We start from the raw sequence: 27,988 nt of genomic DNA, 5'->3' as shown, positions 1-27,988 counted from the left end.
GGAAAGTTGCGTAGCCTTCTCAGTTGCTTCATTCACGAGGGCAAAAGCTGGAAGGAAATTTGTTTTGTGCACACGTATCACCAATGTGCAAGATATGTGCATTCCCCTAGCGATGTGCAAGAAAGGGAGAACTGTTTAGAAAGAAAGGCAACCAGAGTAACGCAACCATCAGACATGTATTTCTGCATTCAGAATCTTACATGGTGCGACGGATTCGGTTGATGAAGCGTAAAAGGCTGTTCTCGAATACACGAATAGCAGTATGTGCGTTGACAATAATGCGGTGGGTGCGGGATAAAAAAATGAACACTTGTGCTTTATGACTCATAAGTGGCTGTTTGACATGGCGTGGGTAGTGATGACGTCACGATGACATAAAGGTCTCATATTGTTTCTTCTGACCGAATTATAGGCATCAGACGAAATTCCCCAACTTTGAACCTTTCACGAAGATTTATGGTATACGCACGATCAAAGTGGGCTAATGTCGCAGGCCTGTATACCACGAGAGACAATAAATATTATTGAGCCGTCTCACCAACGCGTAGGTGCTAGAGATTATATTTGCACTTCGTCGCAGCATATCGTGGGAAATAATTTTCCTAGACGCTTATCCAAACTGACGGTGGATGCTGCTGGTTCAGAATTAAGCTAAAACGCAAGCTAGCGTGTCCATTCATTGCGCGAATTTTGTTTCGTTCTCCAGCCATAGCTTCCAAACTATAACTGACTTGACCAAGGCCTTTTGAAAGTGCACTAACCATTTATGATTGCATACGCGTGCCGCTGATTGTCATGACCTCGTCTCCATTTACTACCAGAATTTGTTAACGGTGTAGAAATTACGCTTTTCTTCCCTATAATAAACAACCGTTAAAATTCACTTGGGCGTTCATCAAAAAAATGTTGTTTTTTAAAGTACCCAGGATCTCTCTTAGAGAAAAAAAAAGAAGGTATCAATAAAATTCAGCAAAATTATATTTAGGGCAGCTTGTGTGAAAGAGCCAATTTTTGGCATTGCCTATCTGATGTGACTTTGCTCCATTTTTATTTTTGCAATTTTTTGAGGCTGTGGCTATTAGGGACAGTCGGCCATCTATTGTGCTTGTTAAACCACGCACAAACTTCGGCACCTAATTATGTTGTATTATGATTGTTATACTATCGAGTCGTTGGCTGGGAAAGCTAAGACTCGGCGAAGAGTGGGTAAACTGGAAATGACGCCATTCAAGGCTGCTCATAGTTGTGGCTCGTGCCAGTCAACATAATGCAGTGAGTCATTACGAAACTGACAGCATCGTCTAACTGCAATATGGTATTCCGTAGAGCAGAACGTTGGACCAGTTGGTGCAGCGACATATTCAGGAAAACTTTGCGCAGAATAACACAGGACGGGAGAAAGAAACACGCACACACACACGAGCGCTCGTGTGTGTGTGCGTGTTTCTCCCTCCAGTCCTGTGTTAATCTGCGCCAAGTTTTCCTCAATGGTATTCTGCTTTCTCAATTTTCGCAATGAGTGTTTTTTCCGAATACAAAAGGAAGAATGATCGCTATGTTAATATGACACGCCAATAATTGGGGTACCAGCGTTTAGGTTCGGTCGCGCGTACTCCTCTTCACGACAACCTACTTGAAATTGTGCACCTTCACAGCGTTTTAAACCGCTTCTGAGCTAAAACATCATCATGACTTTCGCGTCATTTCTCTATTGATCACAGCAGGTCCTAAAACATACGAGGGCGAAGAACACTTGGTCGAGGGCATATACTTGCGAGGAAGGCAGGGCGCGCTGTGCGCCAGTGTATTGCTACGGGTTGAGGCTGTGCGCTGAAAACACGTGTATATCACCATCAGAAAGGCTGGCAAACAGTAATGTCGCCGTTATTCCGGATTACGTGATAGAAGGGAAAAATACGAACAACTCTATGTGCTGTGAGGTAAAAAGTTCTAGTTGTTGTGAGGGAAGGCGACTAGAACGCGTTAATCACATGCCACTTCCGCTACGTCGCTTCCGGCCTGACCGCCATTATTACGCTCAACACGTAACCAACGAACATACAAGGAACGATGCATAAAACACACTACATGGTTGTATCACTTGTTCAAACTGGCACACACACCGTCGGGGAACACCGCATCATTCACTACACAGCTATTATGCATCATCATTCGATTTTTGGAGGCATTCGGCACATTATTAATTGTCTAGAACAGCTTGATCAACTAGATCAAAACATTTCTCGTGGTTGGCTCTCTCAAGTACCGCGTTTATCTTGCGTGCAACACCCCAGATTTGTTTTCAGTTAAAATACTTCGTCTTCACAACCGATGAATCTACCTTACCAATTTTCACGTAGGATGTTTGGAGGCTTGTTTTTGCATGGAAAGTTATGGTACGGTCTGCTTTACGGAGAACAATTCAGACGAAACCCGCCTATGCAAAACCTTAATTTAGGGTTGTAAAGAGAGGAAGAACATTTACCAAAATATCGCCTTCGAACTAAAATAGTTCGAACTAAGGGTAGTTGTGACACTGAGAGCATTCATAAACATATGCATCGTTGTGGGAGATACTTGTGCTCCTGACTTATCGCACTGTGATTAGGAAACGACAAGGGAAACAAAATTTGCTGGTAATGTGCATGAAAGAAGGAAAAAAACCGAGGGTGGTACATTGTTTCTGGCGTTCTAAAATAAATATCATGTAATAGATATTTGGCAAAGGTGACGTAAAGGGTTTTAGGTTTCCGTTCGTCCTTAACCAGAATTTCTCTTCTTTTATATTAATGTGCAGTCTTTTTCAAAAGTCTTAAGGCCACAACATTCAGCTGCGGCGAAATGAATGGTCTTAGAATGCTCCGTGTCGCGGATCATTCAAAACACAAATCAAGCAGGAAGTTTCTCTACCCCAAAAAGAAACCTTCTGCTAATATTTAAATGTCCTTCGGTCTTTAATAGTTCCGTAATGGCTCTGTTATGCGTCTGAAGTAAAAAAACCTTTGGCCTTAAGACTTCTGATCAAAACGGCACATTCTGCAAGTGACAGCGAATGCTAATGCATGAACACCTGCCGAGTCTGGTAATAATCAGTGAGCATAGCCATTTTTTCTTAACTGAGCATAGCACCGTATCACAATAATTACTCAGCCATTTGCGCTCCGCCGTACAAACATAAAAAACCTCTCGGACTGAGTGTGGCATTTTTTACCGTTGCGCTGGCACGGAGTACTGACAGCTGAGGGTTTCACAAGAGGTTTACACTGCGACGACTTAGGAAGTGTGCGTGCCTGACCTATACTGAGGCATGACATGAGGAGTGCACGCAATGCTGTACATTTTGCGATTCCTCTCCAGGTTCTGTGGAGATGCAGATTGCTGGTCACTGGCCAAAGTCAAAAGATGAAAAGACGTTTCGGGACCACTACGTACGGCTCTCTTGTTCACTATGAAGCAATCGGCGCACGGATCCGTTCTTTTGTAGCACCCAGTAGCGTTTTTAATGATTTAGCATAGATAGGATGTAGAGTTCCGTCGTTCCTGTTTAATGTGTTAGACGATGTCTGTATGACAAGGGACTCAAGATTCTGCCGTGATGATGTGTTCTTTTCTGTTGTCAATATCTTTACTTGATCCCAGTTAATCTCGTGGCCGGATTCTTGCACATGCTCTTGCACATTCTTGCACAAAGTCATCTTTTGACTTTGGCCAGTGACCAGCAATCTGCATCACCATGATTCCTGACCAGACGGTATGCCGTCAAACCCTCGACTACAGGTTCTGTGGAGCTTCCAGGCATTCATTAATAACGAAAGATCGATAGGCACATTGAGTGGAATACTTTTTGGTAGATGTGATAAGAATTGCTGTATGTTTCGACATGATAAAATGCCTGTGTAGCAACTATATGGTACTATACAGACACCGTGGCACCTCTATAACTTACAGGATGGATATGATCAGTTGGTGTATGATAGTAAGCTGTGCTTTAATTTAGATAACTAAAGTACCTGAACATGACCTGTGAATTATTTGTACGATTCTTTGTTTGAAAGACAGCATCCTTACTTGTTCCTACAGATTGTAAACTGTATACCCTGTAGCTTAACTGAAGTACCCCTAAATCCTCCTCATAAACGTGAAAAAAAAAATGTTTTCATTCCCCGAATGAACAAAATTCTCAATGTTGGAAAACGCTGTGGCACCGACGTGTAGATGTGAAGTACTTGTTACCAGGCTTAACTGAGTTCAGAGCAGTAACTAACGAATACATGTGGGGGATTTTGCCAGTCATACATCGCATTTTATATAAAGAAACTTTGAGCATTCTCACCGTAAATGAAGGGCATGAAATTAGCCTTGGGGATGATATTGTGTTAGACGTGCAAAGATTCTAAGTTAAACTCTGGGTTAAAAATATCGCAGACACTTTTCTAAGTTGCGTTTCTGCAGCTACTTCAAAGATCTAAACAGGCCACAAGGTACGAATCTGCGACGTTTCTTATCGAGCTTATACTGTACTTGATCTGTAAGATTCTCTGGGTCTGGTTGGATTAAACAACGAATCAATACCACATTGTTGAATTCTTCAAATAAGTATTCCTGCAGTATCACTACCTGAATGGCTTTGACAACATTAAGATCCCAACTTTATTTTGTGCTAGTTTGTTTGCTTTAATCCATGGATTGAAAGGAAATGTTTTATTTAGATTATTGCATTCGTTGATGCATGGCAGTCCAAACATGCTAAGTGCTTTAAATCTGAATATTCTCGATATGCTACCATTGCATTCAAAATAAATTGTTTTTCATAACGTTAAAGTTGTCAATACAAAAAGTTTTTACATGCCTTTTGTTCTTATCGAAATACTACACATAACAAAACTTTGCGGCCTCTTCAAACACTTCACTAAACCAGGAGTTTGCTTTCGGTTTCAGCGAAATAAACTGTGCCTAGGAATAAATTTCATGGTCTACAGTGTATTTGCCTAGGCTGAAGAACCCAAATATCTCACTAGAGCTAAATGTACTGCTATGTCACATAAAATAACTCATTCGCTGTTTGTGGTGTCAGTATGGTAACTCCAATAAAAACATGTTTGTTGGAGGTGTGATACATGTGAAAACAATAGAGGCGATCATTCCACACTGCTCAAAACTTATAAACGTGGCTATTAAAAAACGTGAGCACCAGCCCATAATGTGCGTATCTGATATTCGCTGAGTGGCGAGCTCGACGTCGCTGGAATGCACGAGTAGCAGCTAACGCCCAGACTCCAGACCAATATCAACATTAGCAGCGCTGTGAATTGTCAGCGCCTCAATAACGCGTCATCTAAAACACGATCCTTGCTGGTATCATGCAAAACGAAAGACACTGTTTGATTGGTTTGATTGAAATGTGGGGAAACCTGCGGACCCTGATTGGGTGCCTCTGGTCTCACTAACGCACCGATCGCTTTTGGGACAGGAGCACCGGCAAGCACTTCCGACGTTGACGCAGTGGCAGAGACAAAGGTGTCCGTAAAGAGGGGTAAAGTACGTCGTCCCCGTCGAACACGCACCTAGCTTTTCTCGCGTTGCAGTACATGGTGGCAGCGCTGTCGTCGCTGCGAGGGATACGTTACCCCCTCTCAAGTCCGACGCATTGGTTCCCAAGGGCAACACGCTATCACCACCACACAAACTTGACACTGCAGTCCAGTCGGCAGAAATGCGCTGTGGACACATCGCTCTCCGCTCACATGGTGCGTTCAAGACATGAATGTCATAGACACACAGTATGATGTTCCTTTTCACAACACACGCGTCCATTCGCACCTAGCGGTTTCTCGATAAAACAAACCAACATTCTAAGCGGCAGAGTCGACGCCAGCTACCCGAAGGACAAAAGTCACAAAGCTGCTCGCATTGTATGTTGACGCCCGTATACACTGGCAAATCGCGTTACTGGGAGGGTATGAAGGCGAAAACCGTTTTAGATACAAACACCCCACAGGTTAAGCATCCCCGTTTTAGAGGAATTTGGTTCATTCCAATACTAAGGACCAATACACATGTGGGTACTACCCATTCATGTGTGGAGAGTGACGAGTGGGACGGGGAAAGGAAAGGCGTAGTAAGCGAGTGTTTCTTTCTGGGTTGACACCTGAACCGTGCCATGGGGAAGGTGTGAAAGAGGGCGAACCCTCAGAACATATAGGCTTGCGAGCTTAGCTGTACATGCAGCTGCAATATGAAAGGGAACACTGGTACGGCTGGTAGCCCTTTTTACCCATGCGCCTGCCGCCGCCCATTCGTCCCATATGTCGGCGGCAGCGCTTCGCGACGCGCTGAGACCACGGTCCCTGTGTCCTTTTTTCGCATTGCCGCTACCTGTACCTTGCAAATGGCCTACATCTGAGTCGATTAACGCTATGAAAATTGGTTCTGCATCTCTATTCATTTAGAGTCTTAGCCTCGTGTGTGTTTGCGTGGGTGTTCCTTACTGAGTGTTGGCTGTCGGTCTCCAACAGAGTCTTATGTTGTCTTATCAGGGTGAGGCATTCCAATAAGTAAAAGTTTTCATGCTAACCTTACAGCAGATAGGGGCTTCGCAATTCACCCCAGACATCCAATTCGTTAGAATTTTCCTCCATTCATCCTGTTATTTTTCACTATCGACGTTCTCTTCATAATTTTTCTCCCTTTCTCCCACAGTGCTGGTCACTCGGTTCTCAGAAGTTCTGCTGCACAGTTAATGAAGGGATTTTCTTTTTCGCCACAGTCACACACACACGCGAACAGCTCTGCGAATTTTGAACACAACTATAGCTGAAACGTGCTCTGCTTTCACAGTGCTGCACATTCTTACTGAGACAGGCTAACGCAGAAACTGACCGCTTCTTTGCTCCCTAATCCCGAGCAGAAATCGTACTGAACTACTTAACGTTAAGTTCTGCAGGGAAAAGTGATGCAGTTAACATCACAGCATCTCAAGAACTTGAGATCTCAATGACAATAATTTAGCACTCATGATTTAGTTATGGCATGACAATTATTTTTAAGCTGAACACGACGAGATGGAACACGGCGGTGATGATTCGTAATCCCACATAATGCCGTACTGGTCACGAGATAATCGCAATAGTTCACTTTAAGATATTGTCTGCACCTGTCGTGCGAGAGAACAAAATTCTCATATAAGCACTGCTCATGTGAAAACTGGCACCTGGCACTAGTATTAAGATTTCACTAATCGCTTGTCTGATCAGTCAGTAACCTTGTCTAGTCTGTATCATTTTAATGAGTTTATGCAGGTTTTTGATGAGTAAGAAGGGACGGAAAGCACCTATCATGCTGGAGAACATAATGCTAATATAATCACTGTTCATGCAAAGCGTTCAAAGTAAGAATGATGGCATCACTTCCTTGTCCTAATTGGCGGCCACCTCACGCTTTCGGACAGAGCCTGTATTGCGTTCTAAACACTACTGAAGCGAGAAATGCGCCAAAAACTATAATTATCGAATGAAAAATTGCTGGATGGCGGTCTCTGCTCCAGATCAGAAAGCAAGCAAGCGGTGAACAGTTTACAAAATCCTTCGTGCCTGTGCCCCACGCCACCACGACAAACCGTGCTGGCATTCAGCAATCGGCGTGGTGAGAGTCAAGCGCCTTCTGCCTCATGAACGGGTGGCGCTTCATGGTCGCCGACTTGGTCGCCGTCAGGACGGAACTTCTCGCCACGTCACTCTGGCTTTGGCGCGGGCTGGTCGAGGCGCTCGTCGACGTTCGACGCAGCGAATGGGCGTCCGACTTTCGCGGCGTGGACGTCCGGGACTTCCTCGGCGACGTGTCCGACTCGGTGGAACAGTGGCTGTCGCCCGATTCCACATCACCCCTGGACAGTTTCCTGCTCGAAGTACCCGATGACCTGCGGCCTTTCCTACTCCCTCCGGGGACTGTGGCGCCACCGCTGGCGGCCGCAGTAGGGGAGACGTCGCGCTGGTGCTTCTTGGTCTTGACCTTGAGCGTGACCGAACCCTCAGGAAGGTAGACGTCCATGGCCATCGAGCCGTGGGAGGACGTGGACTGGGCCGGATGGCTGTCCCCGAGAGCTGTGGGCGCTTCCAGCACGGGGGGCGAGGCGCAGTCCACGGACACGACTTTTCGGTAGTCGTGCGGAGACACGTTGAATGGCCGAGGCCTCAGAAGCTGAGGATTAGCCGGAGGCTTGAGGAAACACTCGCGCTCGGCCTCCTCGCGTTTTCTGAGCGGCGAAGTGGGCGTGGCCGCTTCGCGGAATGTGGGTGAGCCTCCCGGCACACCGAGCCCGACGACGTTCGGGTCGGACTGGCACCGATGCAGCCTGTCCCGCGGACTGCCCGTGGCGGATCCTTCAGCGCCTCCGCCCGGCGTCGCGGCCCCTACGCCGCCGGGGCCGGGAAGCCGTCCCGACTCGAAGCTGCTCTGCAGGTTCTTGCTGAAGCTGATGAGCGCGCTGGTGACGGCCGACCGGTCTGCCTCCGTCACGGTCGAGTTGTGCCGGGTGCCAGGCAGGAAGCGTTCCCAGGAAACGTCGCTCACGCTCGTTCCCTGGCAGCTGATCTCGGGTCGAGGGGCCACGTACGACCTGCGCCACGTGGTCGGAGCACGATGTGTGTCAGGGGAGAGAGAGCCATGCGGGACCATGGGAACGCCATCCTGCATTGACTACGCATTGGTTTACTGAAGTGCCGATGCACCCTTGCTCTGAGCCTACTGTTTGACCCTAATTAGAACTGCTCAAATGATCTTGTCTCTCCTCGGCGCTTCTTTTTTTTTTTTGAAGCGGACGGCGTTTTAGGTCTCGAAGCACCAAGGGAGAAAGAGAAACGTTAACAATGGAACTAAGCTGTTAGTAATAACTTTCATTTCCCGGACGATCAGGTACTCCACGGAATAAAGTTCTACACCATCAGCAAGCTGCAGAGTGAAAGTTATTAGAGAATTTTAGTTTATCCTCAGCATGAAAGCGGTCTTGGTAAAAATTACGACCGCGTGACGCAAGCAACTAATTCAGTTAGCATATCTGTATAGCGTTCCGAAAACGTTAAATGGGATGCAGGCGAAACGCGAAGACACCCATGTGCTGTGCGATGTCAGTGCACGTTAAAGATCCCCAGGTGATCGAAATTATTCCGGAGCCCTCCACTACGGCACCTCTCTCTCCCTTTCTTCTCTCAGTCCCTCTTTTATTCCTTCCCTTATGGCGCGGTTCAGGTCTCCGCCGATATGCGAGACAGTTACTGCGCTATTTCCTTTCCCCGACAACCAATTTTTATTTTCAAGTCCAGCTTACATGACGAGGCGGCTTTAAAACGGCCGCAACCGCAGCTAATAAGACGTGGGTTCGATCCCGGCCGCGGCGGTCGAATTTCGATGGAGCCTAAATTCTAGAGGCCCGTGTAATGTGCGATGTCAGTGCACGTTAAAGAACCCCAAGTGGTCGAAATTTCCGGAGCCCTTCACTTTCGTCGCTTTGGGACGTTAAACCCTCGTAAACCACGTATGTATACATTTTCTTTAGCGACACAATCATCACGCTGGCGATGAGAGTATTCTTGGATGCTAGATTAGGAGTTAAGAGGCTAGCAGGGAATGCACTATTACAAGAGCACAGCGCTGGCGTTCGCCGTATTTATTTACACTGCTCTTCGACCTCCGCTTTTTCTTAGCTTAAATTAATATTTTTCGTTCCTCGATAGTCCTGTAAACCATATTTTCTCGCATACAACCGGCAACAAAATTTGAAAAATTGTGAACAAAAAGGGAGGGCGCTGGTTGTATGCGGATTTCTGAGGGGGTTCAGCTTCACGGTACTGTTCGGGCCTCGCAAGGATCGGAACTGCTTGTTGTCACCCATCGATAACGTGAACGAAGTTTGTTAGCGTTCTTCCTGGCGGGAACAGCAACTTGCGCTGCACTATGAAGTCTGAAGGAGGCAGCCGTGAGGGCGGTGGCACACAGTTCCGTCTGCGTCGTACTTAAGCTTAGGATGGTGCCGTGCACTTCGTTCTTACCGGTATTTTTGTGAGGGCAGAGAACTTGTGGATGATAAGCGACATCGTCACTGGCTATAGATAAAAATCAGTTTCAGAACAGGGACCAGGTGCCATATGTCGGCCGATGCTTGTCATAGACTTGTTCCGCCCTTATAAAGGTGGTCTATAGACAGTCTGTAGACTTCCTACATACTCTATGCCCTCCTACAGATATCTACTTTCGTTTATTCACCGTCTATATACTATCTATAGACAGAGGTCCACTAAAAGTGTATGTCCATAAATCTATATATTGTCTACAAACTGTCTGTAGGATTTGTATTGACTATATACTATTCTCTAAGACTCGTTTATAGACAGTCTACAGACTTTATGGACAAAAGTCTATGGACAATCTACAGATTCTTTAAAGAAATTTTGTAAGGGCGGGGCCATTGTACGGATGTGTTGAAAGCTTGCGTCGTGGAGAAAAGTGAAGGCCCCGTCATCACCGCTGGTGGCATTACTTCCATGCTCCAACCATTATACGTCTTCCTCAAAAAGCCGTTGAAGGCACACGCGAACTGGCTGTATGGTAAATACATGGCCGGGGGAATTTACGTGCTAACACTAACGGGCCGTGTTCGAAGGCCAGACACCGCCCTGTTGTCAATCCTGTCTGACATGATGGGCAAGTGCTTCAGGAAGCGCGTAGTTAGAACAGCCTGGACGGCGCAGAAGATACCTTTGACAGCAGATGTGTCGGAAGACATCAACGATAGTGATATTCTAATGCTATGAATCGAGCGTTACAACCAGCTTCTATAATAAAATATTATTTAGACAACAAATAGATCATGGCCTGTGCAAAATTATTAAAGTGCTTGGTTGGACTTCTTTCAAGGCGGGTTTTACGAGGGGATAATTTTTTTCCCTGTCGTGAGTGTCGAATCTAGGGGTGCTGGTTGTATGCAGGGATGGGTTATACCCGCGAAAATACGGTAACACCATATTTATTACTGCCTCTCTTGTATCAATACAGATATCGGGCAGCGCAGTTTTCTTCGGAAGCAGCGGGATGTAGCAGCCGACACCTGTGGCAATGTGTTCTAGAGGCAGTACGCACCTGCTCCTCTTGAACCAGGCGGAGACGAGCTTGGCGGATGAGGACGAGGTGTCGCGCGCCTCGAACGTCATGACGCAGGTGGCGACGATGATGAAGCCTCCGAGACCCATGACCAGGGGCCCCAGGTACGTGAGGCTGTCCAGGTGCCGGTCTCGGTGCTCGTTCTTGACGCGCACCGTGCTGTTGCCGCGCCGCTCTTCGACGGTGGACAGGTGGTCCGAGTAGAAGCCCACGGTGGCCATCGAGGCACCGATCACGATGAGCACGAGGCCAGTGGTCATGGCCTTGCATGCCGCCCACAGGCACTGGTCGCTCACCTGCACACAACGCCTGCACTCTTCAAGAGCGCCCCTCTCGGAATGTCCTCGCTACTGTTCTGGTCATGGCGTCGACAGATCTGCGTTATGGGAAGATCTCATTATGCGTCCAGCCGGCGGACGCCGACATAACCCTGGTCATGAAGCTATGACATTTGTTACTTTAGTGCACTCCCAGCGAATGACAGAGCAAGAAATTTCTTTATTGGTAGTGGTACGGTGAAATGGTAGCTGAAGGCAATACATAGCTGCTGCGGGAGGGGCTGACGTGAAGTCGAAATTGCATTCTTTTTGTTGTATGTACTATCATCAAGATGTTACGGGGACGATGAGGTTCTTTACATCGGCTCATGTAGAGGCCCCCTGATGCCCTTGTTCCAAGTTCCATGCATCAAATGCAATATACTTGCGAGGATTATGTACACAGGAAATTATGTGTTCACAGTAAGAAGGTCAGTGCACTGTTATCCCTCGACGCCTGTATTTCTCAGTGCAAGGACCCGGAATAAGATACCGCCCGATAATGATAGTACGAATAAGAAGCTGAAACTAAGTTGTGTGATGATGCGTACATTTTAAAGAGATAGTCGGATGGAGGATCTCCTTGCAGTCAGCTTCGACGTCACGATGTGTCGTAACCAAAAACTTACATTACCTTTAACCTAATGAAATGTTGTCGAGGTGTGACTATGTGGCGTGACATAAATTTAGCTTTGTGTAATGCGGCCTTTAGCTGGTTGCGCTCACAGGATAGGGTGAGGAGGGGGAGGGGGAAGAGGTATGTATGGCGTGCAGTACTTGCTGCTGCATTTTGACACTAGGGTAAGACAAAAAGACGAAGTTTTTCATTGTTACAGAAATATCAACGCAGGCGCTTTCCATTTTTTTCTGACAAGAGCGCACCCACCTGAGCACAGTCATGCCGCTTGCAACATGATGCAGTGCAACTCCTTCTGAGCATTCGCCTTTCAGAAATATTTCCCTGTTGGTCGGAAGAGGGGTGTTCTGACCACCACCACTACACAAATTCCACTGAAACCTTCAAGAGTACAAATACACTTTTTCTTGTTTTAAATTTTGATGATTTAACCAAAGCATGCATTTCTGTTTCGTAGTAATGTGGCTGCTCTTAGCAATCTGGTAAATAAAATAATTAGATATTTAGAGAACTTTTCTCTGCTCGGAAGCAGCAACAATCGTTGGTACTACGAAACAAATTTTTACAATAATTCTTTTCATTGGTTATTCTGAAACGTTTAAACTAAGCTACAAAGGCATGCACATCTATCATGCACATCTATATCACAAGTAAAAGAACTTTGAATCAGTGATGTTCAAAAATTAGATAAAAGCCTACATCTTCGAGAAACGATATATCCGAACTCACCATTATTTCGTGTCGCAGAAGGGTTGCCCGGAGTTAATTTATTTCAAAGCTAATTTACCGCACTGTATGTGAACAGCGTTCATCGAATACAAAAAGTCAAGGGCACTAGGAGTGCTGTAATTTCTAGCGATATTTCATTTTTGTAATTGCCTTCATTAGGGCCAATAGTGCAATATATGTGTCATCGAAACGAGTTTAAACATAGTAAATACAACTTAACTAAACTACGATGTTTTTTTTCACTTCACCAGTGATCATGTTTTCACTTCACCACTGAAGAATGGTTGAATCCACATTGGTACTTAACTCTCTCCAAATCGATACCTTATTGTCAAGAGTTGGAGAATCTAGAAATACTAGTTAATTCACTTTCCTTACAAGAAAAGATGGGTTGCTGTCAAAGGACAGATTGCTATGACCACATTTTACAAGTGCTTCCGGTGTGCAAATCGTTCTAATTCCTTCCTTCTTACTTCAATTCCTTCTAGTCTAATTAGCTTCTTCCTGACCTTTTCCTGAATAAGTCGTTATTCAGTTGTACACACAGCTTTTTTATTTTGTGGGCCTCAGGTTCAAAGCAATCATAGACATTTGACCCTCAAAGAAGCATGTTCTGTAGGTCATTCGTTAACATTTTGTGTTCTATATCTTGATGGGTAAGCCTGTCGAAACGACTCTTTGTTGTTAGGCTACACTACAGCTTTTTTCATATTATCAGTTTCCAAGCCATGTGGAATGGCCTGCCAGTAACTTAATTTCCTAATCTCCTAATCCCCAGCATGATGTTTTCTCAATGATTTCACAATAAATGAATTCAGATTCAAATGAAAGTTGTACCACGATAAACCACTAGTTAGTTGGCGTCATTGTTGCGTGAGCATGAGCAATAACACGTAGTAAGGGGGCTATTCATTTAGTTATACCAGCCAGAGTATAAATTTACACCGTGCACAGTCGCCACCACACAGCACCGCACACATAGGAACAGCGATGGCATAGCCGCTGGACGGTGCCCACCTTTCCGCGCCCAGTCGCCTCTCCCGCCCACAGGAAAGTTGGTTCCCGCTGTCTGACGTCGCTCATGCCGAGGTCGGCCACATCATGGCGCCACTGCGAAGAGCTATCCCTGCACCAGAGGGGAGGAACAGGCGGTGATTTGACTCGTGGAGAACTTGAAAAAAAATAAAAGCACAGTCAATAGTGTGCAGCAAGTGTAACCTACAGCAAGATGCATGTAAGTGCTCTGCGCGGACAATTAAATCAGGTATTCTCCCCCCCCCCCCCCCCCCCTGCCTCCTCGGACCGAGTGAAACAGTGTGCGGTCTAGTCCGAAGCCATAGTCTGGCTGCATGTGTCTTGGCAGCGGTTCTCTCTGTGCAGGGTGCAAAGTGGAGAAAAGGGGTTGCGCTAATATACAGCGGTGTCGTTATGTTAATGCCAGGAAAAGTAATTGTGAGATAAAAGTGCGCACGGTGGCTATCGGTCCTATTCGGCTCCTATATGTGGCTTCTATTTGGCTCCTATTTGTGTGTAATGGCGTCACATACTGAGCTGTAAAATTAAAATTATTCAAACTGAAGTTAAATTGTGACCACGAGGTCTGAGCATCGCTGAAGTGTCGTTATGACATATAAGGATTTAGAGTAAATTAGTTACGTCGAAAACAAAATTGTACCCGCCACGGTGGCTCAGTGGTTAGGGCGCTTGGCTACTGATCCGTAGTACCCGGGTTCGAACCCGACCGCGGCGGCCGCGTTTCAATGAAGGCGAAACGCAAAAGGCGCCCGTGTGCTGTGCGATGTCAGTGCACGTTAAAGATCCCCAGGTGGTCAAAATAACCAGGAGACCTCCACTACGGCCTCAACCCTTTCTTCTTTCACTTCCTCCTTTATCCATTCTCTTAAGGCGCGGTTTGGGTGTCCGCCGATATATGAGACAGATACTGCGCCATTCCTTCATTTCATTTTTAATTTTTATTTTTAATTATTTAGAAATCGAACACGCGACCCTAGCGTTTCGAGTCAGACACGCTAACCCTGGGCCATTGAAGCACTTTCGTTCGACTTGGTTAAAGGGAGAAATTGTGTGCCTTGTGGTGTATCAGGTGATCGGCTATGCCTACTGATCTATGCTAAAGAGAGTGTGTAATTGGAAAGAGATGCTAATTAAGAAAGAAGGTAGCAAACAGCCATTACTGCTGTCACGCCATACCCTTAAGGCAGAGCTTAAGTGTCCTCCTAATTTTCTTTTGAAGCGAAAGCTTCACTATATAGGCTAGGTAAAGCCGATTTCGCCTTGCGCTGTCGGTTGACCTTCAAGTGAGCCGGAGGTCAAGTGTGTCGCACCACTTAAACTTTGACCTTGAGTTTTGACCTTTCGGTTCGCCGATACAGGGCAGTAGAATAGGCCGCAGCGTTCATTGGGGGAAATACCTCTCGCGACGAACCATTAATTTAACTGCCACCTTCCAGGGTGGCAGGGTGGGCGCGCTGCCTATCCAGTGTGCGGAACGCACTCAACGTTACAGACTCCAAGCTGCATCTGCTTGCCCGATACACCACAGCTTTCGCTCTCGAATCAGTTTCAGCAGTATAGTTAAACAACAGCAAATTTTTTTTTATGTTGCATCCTACTATAGAAGTGTTTTGTATACCTTATACCGTGAAAGACTCGCAGTTACCGCTAAATACTACGAGATCTGCTAAGCAGAGTAACGAACCCGCTTACGCAGCGCCTCTGCCGTCAGCGCCACTCTACGGGTTTCATTTCCTTTGGATCGATCGGCCAACACAGCCACGGTGCTGGGTAGTGGCCTTCGCGCTCTCCTACGCATCTGTTCTCCTCGCTTCAGCGAAGGTTACTTACCTGTCAGACCAAAACAGATTAGATGAACGAACAGCCTAGCAACGAGGCACGCGAATTTGCGCGCCAAACAGAGTAGCGTGTCAAAACAAATGACTACGGCTTTCTTCTTGCGTGTTTTCTCGTTGTTGACTGCATTTGACTTTAAATGTAGCGACTCGCGGCCGTGGCCCTATAAGCCCGCATGCAAGGCCTCCGTGGCCGCGTCCACTCATTTTCTGTTTTAGATCAGTTTTAGTTTATTGGACTCGATTTTCGAAAAAAATGTATTAAATGAAATGTTAGAAAAGAAGCAGGTGTCAAACTTGAACCGTTTGAGGGACCCTCTGGTGAAAAAACGCATAAAGAAGTAGCATTAAATGCGAAGATCGGGAAACATACATAATTACCATGGGAGTCAAAAATAGAAATAAACTTACTAAAGAGTGCAGTTTTAATAAAGCGCAGTAAAATGCGTAAAAAAAAACGTTGGAAGGAAAAGTGGCCCGACGCTTACTCTCGTGGTAATGCCAGTTTAAACGGCAGTTAGGGTCTTGTGAAATACTTATTCTAGCCGGAGTAGCTGTGGGTATAGGGTATGTATTCTAGAGGGGTAGGGGTATAAGCCAGGCGTGCGTCACGCTTACGACTGTGCATTCCCTTTTCGCCAAAGGTAACGAGGTAACGGGATTTGTTTCTTAGCCATGTAGCGCGGCACATACACGACAACTCAGTCTCTCAGTCTCTGTCAGGCAAGGAGAACCGTCACCTCACCTTTTGGTCTTTAAGTGTGCCGTGCACTTTAAGCAATGTTTCGTACTTTTGGACGAAAAGTTCGTCCTTTCGGAGGCGAATTGCGTTAGCACAACCATTAGTACTTCTCGAGAATAAATGTAGGTAGGTTAACCGTTAGTATGCTACGAATAATCCCTTAGAGCACAGCTGTTCATCCGAAGCGAGCAACGTAGGAGTGCAACGGTTCATCCAAAGAGTGCAACAAAAAGAAAATCGCTGATTGGTCGGTTGGGAGCCAGAAATGCTACCCACTATACCACCGCTGCAACCTATTCAGACTAATACTTGATTTATATACGCTACATGGAACTGGTAAGTGTAATGCAGTCACAATTTATAGCGCCTATTCTATAGTTCGTGCTAAGTGTCGCTGTTTCGTTTGCATACTTTTCCGCGGCACGACTTGATAAGCCTTAACATGTATATAGACGATGCGCTTATGGGGAACTTGCGCTGAAGTTTGCGGTACCGATTGCAGCGCCATAACACACTGCCTAGCGAGAAGAGCAAGCAGTTTTGGGTAGTACTCTTAGTGCTATTCCGCGCCCCCTTCAGGCGCTTATTCGCGTGAGCCTCCGCGCTCTGTCGAAGGCGCACGTGCCGTGCGTGAGCTATCTGGGCTACGCCGAGAGAAGCTAGGCAATGAATGCTGTCAGCCAAACGCGGGTATCTAATCGCGCAGAATGTGTTCTCGCGTTTGCAGCGGCCCAAGCGGCTGACAAAAGCAGTTTTGAGTCACCGAATGGAACAATTGCAGTGGCACCTTGGCAGCGCAGGTTCCCCATAGCAACGTTGTTCGCGCAAGAAAATGTGATCGAGCTGTGACTGTGTTTCGATGCAGAGCGCTTCGCAGCCGATGCTGCCATTGGCAATGCTCACCCCATGCCTTCTGGTGGCGTGTTGGTACGGCATTTTTTCATCGCCGCACAAGTTGGTGTGTGGTCTCGTCTTCCCGACGAGCAAGGCGACAGAATTACTCGCTCACTGCGCCCGGTGCCGTCGAGTGCACGGCGCCTCAACGGCAATTGGTCGTTCGCAACTTCAGAACAAACACTGCTTTGCTGCCGTATATAGCAACGAAGCGAAATTGTGTACATCCTTTAAGCGCACCTCGCAAATAAGCCCCATGCCCGTTTCGAAAAGCATCGAATTGGCTGGGTATATATATAGCTTAGCTGCTGATCGCTCCGCTGACACTAAGCCCTTCTTGAGTTGAGTTGAGTGGTTGTAAACTACCGATGGGATTAGCCTTGCAGTTGCTGCCGGCAATTGCTCCACCGTAGCGACACTTAAATAGAAATCACAGAAACACTGTCCGAAAAAACTCAAATAGACACTCCTGAGGTCACCATGTGGAGGCCAAATCCGTGTCCTGCAGGTAAAGTAGAAGAAGGCGAGAAGCATCCCTTCTACTCGACTGGCTCCCGCGCGGGAAAACAATGTCCTGAAGAGAACTGTGAGGAACTCCTGCCTTCTTGAGGGATCCGAATAACACAGCCCGTTCCGCGTTGTACAAAGTACAGCACAAGAGGTAATGTTCTAGCCCTTCTTGAAGCAGCAGTCCTGGCCACCGCACGGATAGCAACGGTGCTATTGTTCGTGAATAGCCTTGTCTTCTTAATTTTTTATTTATTGCGCACTCTGGAGTACTTCGATTACAAAAAGACAACACTTCATAACCAGCAAGCATCCCACTAAAGTTAGTGACTGAGAGTGGTGCAGAGCAAGTGAGCGGACAATAAAAACGATGCTGTTTGTCTCTCTGTTCGTGTCCACGCTACCGAGGGCTTCACATGTAGTGCTTCCCTGCACAGAGCTGCGTCGTCACGCAGTGAGTCTTTTTGCTGGCCAGATGCCGTTTCTGGCGACTAACGGCAGTTGTTGACCCTTAGAGGAACAAAAGTCACCTGTAGTGTGAGGGCTACACAGTACGGCTCAGAAGCAAACCTAATTGCCTGGCTACTTTCAGGCTTTGTTTAAGACGGTACTGACGGTCATCTATCTATAATTACCAGGCTTTGTTCAAGACGGTACTGACGGTCATCCATCTATAATTCATCTCTAGAGATAGAGAAAGAAGTAAGGAGGGTGTGGGAGTGCCGCGTTGACAGTGCTAGGGTAAACGGGTGCAGTAAACAACAAACACAACGACTGTCAGCGCATAGTTATTCTGCATGCTTTCTTTTTTAGTTAATCTTTTTACTTGTCGCACTTGGATATGTTATATGGTTTGGTTTATGGTTTATGGGGTTTAACGTCCCAAAGCGGCTCAGGATTTGAGGGACGCCGTAGTAAAGGGCTCCGGAAATTTCTACCACCTGGGGTTCTTTAACGTGCACTGACATCGCAAAGTACACGAGACTCTAGAATTTCGCCTCCATCGAAATTCGACCGCCGCGGCCGGTATCGAACCCTCGTCTTTCGGGTCAGCAGCCGAACGCCATAACCACTGAGCCGCCGCGGCGGCGGATCTGTTATATGTACATCCGTATTTGTACTGCTTGGATCTGTAACATGTTGTGCAGTACGAAATAGATAAAAAATAAAGACATCCAACGGGTGTGGGCGATTGATGTTAGCCCTTACAACATTTTTAAAGTCTATGAACTGTCCGTAGACATGTCTATAGACTGTTCGCGAACACTGGAAGTGCATAACGAGTCATCACACAGCGTGACCGTTCTATTCCTCACACCTCTTTTAAACTTGCCTTTCGACAAGGGATGCACCTAGAGACGCATGCGTTGAGAGTACGGTTGAGGATGTAAGCCAGCAGGGGAAGAGAACCTGCAGTGCCAGCGTGCTCGGTTCTTCTAGAACGAAACAAGTTATGGAAAGCGCGCGTGATGGAAGCTGGAAGAGGAGGGTCATGTTGTGTAGCCTTCATTTAAGCAGCGGTGACAATCACAGATCTGGGCGTTTATATGAGTCCGACAAAGCTGGGTCGAGGAGGCCTGTCAGGCTGAAAACCGGCTGTCGAGCCCATTTATACGTTTGAGGGTCGGGCTGGCTCAGCCTGACTGCACGGGGTAGGTTGTCTCTGCCCGACCCATTTGGAAGGACCATGTATACGCTGCCGCGTCGGGCCATCGCCTCCTCTCTGGTCGGGCTGGTGCTGGACAGAGAATCGAGTACTGTTGGTGGTGTTATTGTTGGCTCTGAAAGAATGGCTCATACCCTGTCGAGGTGTTCCTTCTCCTCCTCCCCTAGCGTCTGCGCGTGGTTCCCTTCCTCGACGCCAGGTGCAGCGGCGATATCCATTCGACAGAAACGGATTCATTAAAACGCGACCGGGTCGGGCTAAGTCATCCCGGCATCTGGCGCAACCAAACTCGACGCACTAGCGTCGAGTTCATGTAAACGAAGGTAAAAGTGACACGCGAGCCGCAGAACCTCCCTAGCGTGTACTTGTATGTAGAAAAAGCTTTTGCGGAGTTTTGAGCACCATGCGACATAGCGTACACATTGCGCAATTTTTTTTGTCGGTCGAGACCTTGGCTGGCGAACCCCGCTTTATTTCATGGGGTGGCCCTCAAACTACTGCCAAATCACTCGGTGTCTTGCACCTAGGCCACTAAGAATTTTCTGAGTGTCAGAATGATTCCTCTTGGGTCAGCACTATGGCATAATATGGACACTCGCGATTGGCCGGCTGATCTGCCAATCATGGGCCGTTTCTTGTCAATAAAACTGATTAATTTGAACAAACACTGGAGTCAACGCTTTCAAGCAGCTTCTTGCCGCATTGCAAGAGCGCGAAAAGGCGGAATGAAGTGCTTTCTTTGCGCCATGTTTTTGTTCTTTGCGCGCTCGGTCCTTGTGAAGAAACGGCAGTTGAGTCCAGCTTAACGAGTTCCAGCCTTTGACTTTTGAAGAAGTCGTTTCATATAGTCACAACAAGTTTTTACATAAATTTCTCGCAGGTTGTACTCCGATGTAGGGCACTCCTCCAGCAACAGCATTTTCTCCCAGGGTAGCAGACACGCCCGCAGTATATATACGTGGACGAATCGTTGTATACCAAATGTTTCAGGGAAGATTAAGTAATTCTCAAAAATAGGCTTTTTGAGATAACAATATGGCTTTTTTGGCATATTATTACCATTGTTTACGGACACGAGAAAACCGGCGAATCATTTTAAGAAGTAAGGTGGTTAATCAATTTTTTTAATAAACAACTTTTTAACTATCAGAGTTAGGCGCGTAGTTGCAGTTAGAGATTTGTAGCCGGGCGTTAATAGTAGCCATATCAAGTTTTATAATTTAGAAAACGCGGTTGCTCTTGGCGCTGCGGGTCGACAAAGTTTTCCTTTCTTTCACTTATTACGTGCACTGGAAAAGTTGCTTTGCCTGCATGCTTTTCGAAAGCGCATGTATTTTTGCGCGGTGCAGCCAAATTTTGTCGAGCCACAGCGCTGAAGATAATCACGTTTTCGAAATTCTAAAAACTGATACGGTTATAACTAACAACCGGCTACAAATCTAAGATTTAAACCAGTTGCCCAGCTCTGATAGTTAAAAAGTTAATTATCAAAAATTAGTTAACCAGCTTACTATTTAAAACGACTCACAAGCTTCCCGGTGTCTACCGACACTATAATACTATGCCGCAAACGCCATATTTTACCACAAAAAGCCTATGCTTTAAAATTATGTAGTCTTTTCTGAAACAGCCCGCATAGCTTTGCATTGTTATTTGTTCATGCGCAAAACTGTGCGGCATTATCAACTGATGAGAATTTAATTGTTTACATGTCCAGCGTCACCGCTTTTTTGTTTATAACTTCGAGCTTTCGAGCGCTTCGCAATAACCTTCCAAAGCAGAGTGGGCGGAAGGCGCTACTAAAAATAGCCTATTCGATCGTATATAAGCCATGAACGGAAATTTCCCTCCTGTTCTACTCGTGAATTTCAAATTTCTCTTTTCTGTTTTTTTTCTTAGACCAGCCTTTAAATACAATAAGCTTCAAGTTCATTTTATTGCATGCTAAAACATATACTTTTACGACATACATAATGAGACGGAAAGGAACATCCCCCACGAGCGCGGACTATCAAGTGGCAGTTTTATTTCAGGAATCACGAAAACTTGTACAGGCTTGGAACGTCGTTTCAAATCCATAGAAGCCTTTAGGAAGCCAACTGTTTTTCCCAGTCAAGATTGTTTTTTCTGTTTTTGCTTTCTTAGTCGAAACGCGTGTTACCGTACTTCGCCGGCAGGCGTCTTTGTCCGGCAGTTTTATTACAGGTGGTACACTCTTAAACACCTTTAAAACAGTTTTGCAACATAGCCATGTTGTTCCTCAACTACACGTGCCACTTCCTGATTTCATTATAGTTTTCCGTCCTACGTTCCGAATATATTGGTTGGCGTTCCCTTCTTAGTTGCACTTTGTCCTGTGTAGAGAGTCCCTGCCTACGATATTGCCTACAGTGTTAGCCTCAGCTAAGAAGCACAATGCAAGTAAAGGAATACTGCAGTGAGAGCAGATCTGTGGCACTTTTTTACATAAATTATGCAGGAGGTCGGTCGAAGCGTGTTTTCATTGCCCCCAAAAAGCATAATGAGTTCTTGATGGCATTCTTTTTTAAGCTAAAAATTTGCTAATACAAACTTTGTACATGCTATTAACAGAAAATTTGATCAAGTAATCAAAGGGTTATTCCTCTAACACTTCTGAAGTTGCGTGTGGCTTTGCGCAGGCGTTTTTTCTTTTGTGTTTATTGTAACAGGTAAAAAAAAGGATAACTGGGTGTAATATCCGGGTTCGAACCCGACCGCGGCGGCTGCGTTTTTATGGAGGAAAAACGCTAAGGCGCCCGTGTGCTGTGCGATGTCAGTGCACGTTAAAATCCCCAGGTGGTCAAAATTATGCCGGAGCCCTCCACTACGGCACCTATTTCTCTTTATCTTTCACTCCCTCCTTCATCCCTTCCCTTACGGTGCGGTTCAGGTGTCCAACGATATATGAGACAGATACTGCGCCATTTCCTTTCCCCGCAAAAAGACCAATTATTAAAAAAACCAATTAATTTGTAATATCCTCTGGTATGTTCTCATTGTCTTGAGCAAACAAGATGGATAATTCTAAGCGTGTGCTTTTAAGCATTGAAATTAAATAATTAAGAAGCTGCAAATGGCCGTTTCTATGTGGGTAAGTTTCATTCCGGTCTATTATAAATTTACCTCTAAAGCGCGCGACTGGATTGTTGTACGTTCGACAAATAGTCCCACTGCAAAAAAAAAACGAAAACAAAAAGAAACGCATTTCTCTCCGTCCTTAAAAACTAAACAAAGCGCCAAGGAAGCCTCGAAACCACACTTATGCTCGCTGAGTCGGAAGAGTGTGCTTTGAAAGCGGCCGATGTTTTAGATCTCCCTTTATACCCTTCTATCAGTTAGAAGGATGATACACAAAAAGAACAGCCGCTGTCTGCTCCTTACCATGCTGAGCGCGTGCGAGATCGGGCATTTGTTTCAGAATCCGAAACCCTCCCCACTTTTTTTCTACCTCCTCTTTTTTTTCGGTAATCCAGCTGTTGCAGCGGCGCGTTGACGATCAACAGGTACGCCCTTTCCGAGGCTTCTGATCGCCTTTCTTTGGAGCCAAGCTCCGACAGCCAAAACTAAACTCACAAGTTGAGACGTTAAACCACCCTAGACCATAACCCATAAACTATACGAGTAAAAGAACGCTAAACAACCGCTATAGCGAAAGCCTTTCAACCGATGACGAAGACGGAACACAAATACGCCGTAGAAACCTCGGTGCGCCGTGCTCAACAGGTTTGGCAGATCAATGCATTCATGACTGATCACTTGTTCCCAGGGCCATCAGAATGTCATTTGAAGAAACAACAGAATTTATGGCGGGCTGCTCGATCGAAATCTAAGGGGAGTAAGAAAGAAGTCATAAATAAAAGCTAGTTCTGCGTGCGCGAATTCAGTTGTCGCTTCGCGCCGACAGGTGCGTGGGATGACCCTCTAACGATTCCCTGCAACCGTCACGGGCGACCAATGCCTAAAGGGAGACAGTGATAAGAGCAGCTAGTGAGGAAGCGAAATCCACTTCGTAGCAGCAGCAGCTCACCTTGAAATTCACCGATGCGGCGACGGCGGCCTACCCGTCGTTTCCGGCGGCGATCCCGCACCGTCCGCGCTAGTGCCGTTGTCGTCGGTGTCGGCCATGGCGCTGTCTCTCGCGCGCCGCTCTCCCAGCGTCCAGCCTTTGGCGCGCTTGTCCCCTCTCCTCCTAATCCTCCTCGTCCTCTTTCCTCCTCCATTCCGGCCGTCACGTTCCTCCTCTCCGCTCCGGCATTGTGGTCGCCCGGGACCAAGAAAAGAAAACGAAACAAAAGCGCCCTAGCGCGCAGAGCGTCGTCTCGACAAAACGGCGGTGCCAGAGGGGCTGCGACGCAGCGGCAGCAGATGCATCCGCGTCGTCGAGGTCCTCATGGACGCTTGGCGGAGGATGATGTCTCTTGCGCGCCGCTGCCTATGACCACCGCTACTGCCGGCGTCGCGGCGAATGAGGCAGGGAGAGCGGGGGCGTGCAATGCCGTCGAGGCACGCGCGACCTGTTTGAGTCCGGCGAGGAGGCAGCGTCTACGTGACGGCGCCGGGGCACCGTCGCCAAGACCAACGAGCCGGGCTGCTGCTGCGCGTCGGAGGCGGCCACCTGTGCTCCCATTGCGCAAGAAAGGAACCGAGCCGCGAGCGCTACACGCCAGCGCGTTTGTGCGCGTGTGTGTCTGTCTGTTTTCGATCCGGGAGAGAATGCGAGAGAGAGAGGATTCGAGCGACTCTTTCTCTCCCTGTTTTGTTCTCCGCACTCCACCGTGCGCGTTCATCGTTGCTTCCTCTTCGCTAAGCTGCGAGCTCTGCGAAAGAGGAGAGATGATCGGTGAAAGAGGGGAGGAGAGAGAGAGAAGGGAATTGCGCATGCGCGCTGCGATCGATTTTTGTATGGCTTTGTGGGAGGAGGTGAGGGAGAGGCGCATCCTGCCGTGTTTGTTGCAGGGACAGGGGGCGTCGCGCGCCTTGACCGAGGCTGTAGCCGAGGTGTGACTTTTTCTTTTGCCGAGAGGGAGCGAGGAAGAGGTCGTCGGGAGGCCAGGGTCGTTGCCTTTTGGGAGAAAGGGTTGGACGGCTCTTTCGCCCTTTATCTTGGTGGGCCAGGGGCAGCGGTCAGGGTTGTGTGGTTGATCGGGTATTGATGTGCGCATAGACGAGAGCAATCGAATAAAGTATGAAACAAATTCCGCGTGGGGTCGACGAAAGAACGCCTCGTAAATATTGAAAAACAAAATGGAATGGATGCAGAAAGGCAGAACAGATGATCTCAGGTCGTGCCATGTGCCCGAATAAATGTATCTTATTGAAACCTAAACACACTCAAAAATACTGAGTCACGGAAGTGACATAACGATGAGAGCGCCAGTCAAGTAAGTAAGTAACATTAACAATTCAAAGAACCACATACTCGGGAATTCTTGACGAACGCATTTTTCAACGGGAAGTTTTTTATGAATGCAATTTTTTCACAAACCGTTAGATTACACTAGAGCAATCAATATATCCGCCGATTTCCCCTCGGGAGAATTGTAGTATTTCTTACTAATGTGTTCTGTATCGTCAAAAACGTTCCCCATTGATTTTCTGTGGCAGCCTTAACTGCTGGATGCGAGCGAGGGACAAACGATAAAAGAAAGAAAGAAAGAAAGAAGAAAGGAAAGAAAGAAGAGAAAAAGATCTTTCGACGTATTGGACCATTTGCTTCAATATTTCTATAACAGTATTTTACAATATTTCACATTTACCTGACAATTAAATTGATGTCCAAGAATTTTGTACTGGAGTTCGCCAAGCAAATGTACAAGATTTCAAAACTTGTATTTGAGACTTAACCGTGGTCGATGCGTATCGGTAGCATTTTCTGAATGAGCCGACATATCAGAGTACTACGACGCTGCTGTAGTTAATTGTTCCGCCTTGTCTCAGCGTGTTCATAAACATTCTGTTCGCAGTGTGTGCCCTGTGTTCCATTGCTCTGTGGTTATTCTTTGTCTTGTAAACAGTGTTAGACAACCCAGGATTTCCCAAAATTAGCTATTGTACTTGACTGGCGTACAGCGAAACACTGATGTACTTTGCGGCATTGCTCCCCTGACACTCTAGTCATTTCTTGCGATTATTGTATCGTTAGTTTGTCGAATGATTCTAGAATAACATTCGGCACACGGGAAACAGATCGCAGAGTTACCAGGTGATATTATATATGCAATAAAATTTGACTCACAGAATTTAAAAGCAGATATACCATCACGACAAAAAGTTGGGAAGAACACTTGCCCTTCCTGTCACAGTGTTTTCGTTTCATGTGACACGGCTCTGAAGATCAAATAGTTCACCAATGAAATCAGCGGTCACTGAGAAAAAAACAAAACCTTTCTATAAAACGAAAGCCAGAGGCGAAGAAGGTGGTAATTTTTTTTATCATTTAATTTGATGTCTTGCCCAGCATACTGTTTCATAATTAACGCTTCTTTTGGCTTACTAATCGACAAGGAAACAATTTCAAAGATGACTTCTGTCCTTCGAAAGCTTATTCATTCCACTTCAGTCCAGTGCTTTGCGGTTATAGTGACGAAAGACATCATGAAGTCAAGAACAAGCAGCACGACCTCACTTAACTTAATTTGACGCTTCATATCATCGCTCCCCGCGCTCCCGGCAGATTCAATTAGGTTTACCTATGTCTCCTGAATCTGATTTCTAAACCAGTTATTCGCTCAACTGCTCTTTTTTCTTGCGTGATTGATTTAACTGCAACCCATGTGTGAGATTTGCGGGCAGTGCTTGCTTCCTTCTTCGTCGTCTTCTTCTTAAAAAAAAAAATCTTTCGGGTGACTAGCCATCCGCCTGTGAGAATATTTTGTAAAGTATTTGCATGGATATCTTTTTAAGGAAAAGATAGCTATGCATATCAGTGCATTGCAACGTGAATGGAAGGCCGCAAATAAAATTTCAAACCTCCAAACAACGCTTTCATGTTTCAGGAACCCCAGCTAACTTAATATCTTTCAAGTTTAACTCCAGGCGCAAGTTTTTTTTTTTAATTTCAGTTTTTATCCGAAAGCTGATCTTACTGCCCATGTCATTGGTTCATTTTTTTTTGCGTTCTTTCAGTTTTTTTATAACAATAGACGTAGGAGAGAGTAACTTTGGTTTATGCCGAGCTGCCACATAGCCTTGCCTGGTCACAGGATAATAACACAAAGTAAGCAACACTAGTGGAGCCCAAAAATCGAAAGTTTCTTATCAGAATTCATAGGCCAGAGCACTGCCGACATATTCATTAGTGGAAGCATGTTGTCACCATGGTGCGCACAGTGAATATAGAAAGGCGAACATGCTTGAGATTCGTGGAGAATAAGGAGGCAGATACAGCAACCAGATCGCAACACACAAAAGGTTCCAGTATATAGTTACAGTTCCTAGCAATTTCATGCTTAGTTGTACGTTTCACTATGATAAAGTTCAAATTTTTCATGCCGAACTTGTTATTTTCCTGTATTTGAACTCCCCTCCAGTAACCGCTTAAATTAAGAAAATATAGGCGTGTGCTGTTTCTTTAAAAGTTCCTTAATAGTGTGCGGGTTTCTGAGACATGACGTAGTGTTGAACTCGGGATTGATTCTGACCACCCCAAAGTCTTTACCGTGCTCCGAAACATCTTCACGCAGTCGTTTCTTCTGTTCAACTCGAACGACTTGGTTGGAATGGAACCAGTTTATTCCTGTTCGGCGGCCGAGAGCCATAGTCACGGAGCCAACAATGCGGGTTAATCTCTGCCTATTTCTTCTTCCATGCGTACGGACATCTAACATAACCTGAAAACGAACCACCCTAAAGCGGAAGCCATCTGTAGCCCTCCTGTCACTCCGAAGCGGAATATTTAGCCGTTTTTGTAGGACGTTATTGGGCCTCCTCTTACCTGTGTGCGTCAGCTGTTTGTGGAGTTCCCACTAAGGAGACTTCTGGGATAGAACATGTAGCTTCTGAGGTGGAGTTGGTAAGCCACCATGCTTAATAGTTCCTCACGATAACCGCTTCTTCACCCTTTTGGTCTATTCCCTATGTCTTCGTTCTTTACCATCGAAGATTGGTAACGCTCTACTGCTACATCAAGAAAGCTTTTGGGTCTGCGTTCGTGAGACGCGCCAAGCCCAGTGAAAGGAAAGAACCTGCGCTGTCTCCCACGAAAAAGCACGCCGCCGATATCACCAAACAAAGTCTCTGCTGCACATTAAATGCTCAGCCAGTGCATACATTGTACTCTCCGTCACGTGACCAATAGTGTTTAACAACACCGACTACTTGGTGATTAGGAGTGTTGACGACATGTTAGGTGCGACATCGGAGGACATTGAGAACAACGAGTAGAGATTGGTGATCACAGCAGCATGTTTTCTCGCTTATTTCATTATCTGTCTTGTGACCCTGAGACCAGAGAGA

The 27,988-nt window shown here is 46.3% G+C and overlaps 1 protein-coding gene across 3 annotated transcripts in view; it reads right to left on the bottom strand.

Moving 5' to 3' along the window:
• LOC144107175 (uncharacterized) overlaps positions 1 to 24,888 on the bottom strand; it is a 53,614-nt gene extending 28,726 nt beyond the window's left edge. Inside the window, exons 1-5 of one of the 3 annotated variants that reach the window (XR_013309242.1) lie at positions 23,562 to 24,888; positions 13,852 to 13,960; positions 11,131 to 11,447; positions 3,733 to 8,614; positions 158 to 3,378 (exon numbers count right to left, since the gene is read on the bottom strand). Coding sequence is in view for 1 of the 3 variants with exons in the window: in XM_077640173.1 (XP_077496299.1) it covers positions 7,627 to 8,614; positions 11,131 to 11,447; positions 13,852 to 13,917 (1,371 nt within the window). In the remaining 2 variants the exon portion in view is untranslated. Of the gene's footprint in view, positions 1 to 157; positions 8,615 to 11,130; positions 11,448 to 13,851; positions 13,961 to 23,561 lie in introns of those variants that run through there. The other 2 variants (XR_013309243.1, XM_077640173.1) reach the window with 2 other exon arrangements.
• Positions 24,889 to 27,988: the final 3,100 nt, after the last annotated feature.

This window comes from Amblyomma americanum, chromosome 10 (assembly GCF_052857255.1).
Source record: "Amblyomma americanum isolate KBUSLIRL-KWMA chromosome 10, ASM5285725v1, whole genome shotgun sequence".
In the NCBI taxonomy this organism is placed as follows: domain Eukaryota; kingdom Metazoa; phylum Arthropoda; class Arachnida; order Ixodida; family Ixodidae; genus Amblyomma; species Amblyomma americanum.
This window is presented reverse-complemented; position numbering and strand designations above follow the sequence as displayed.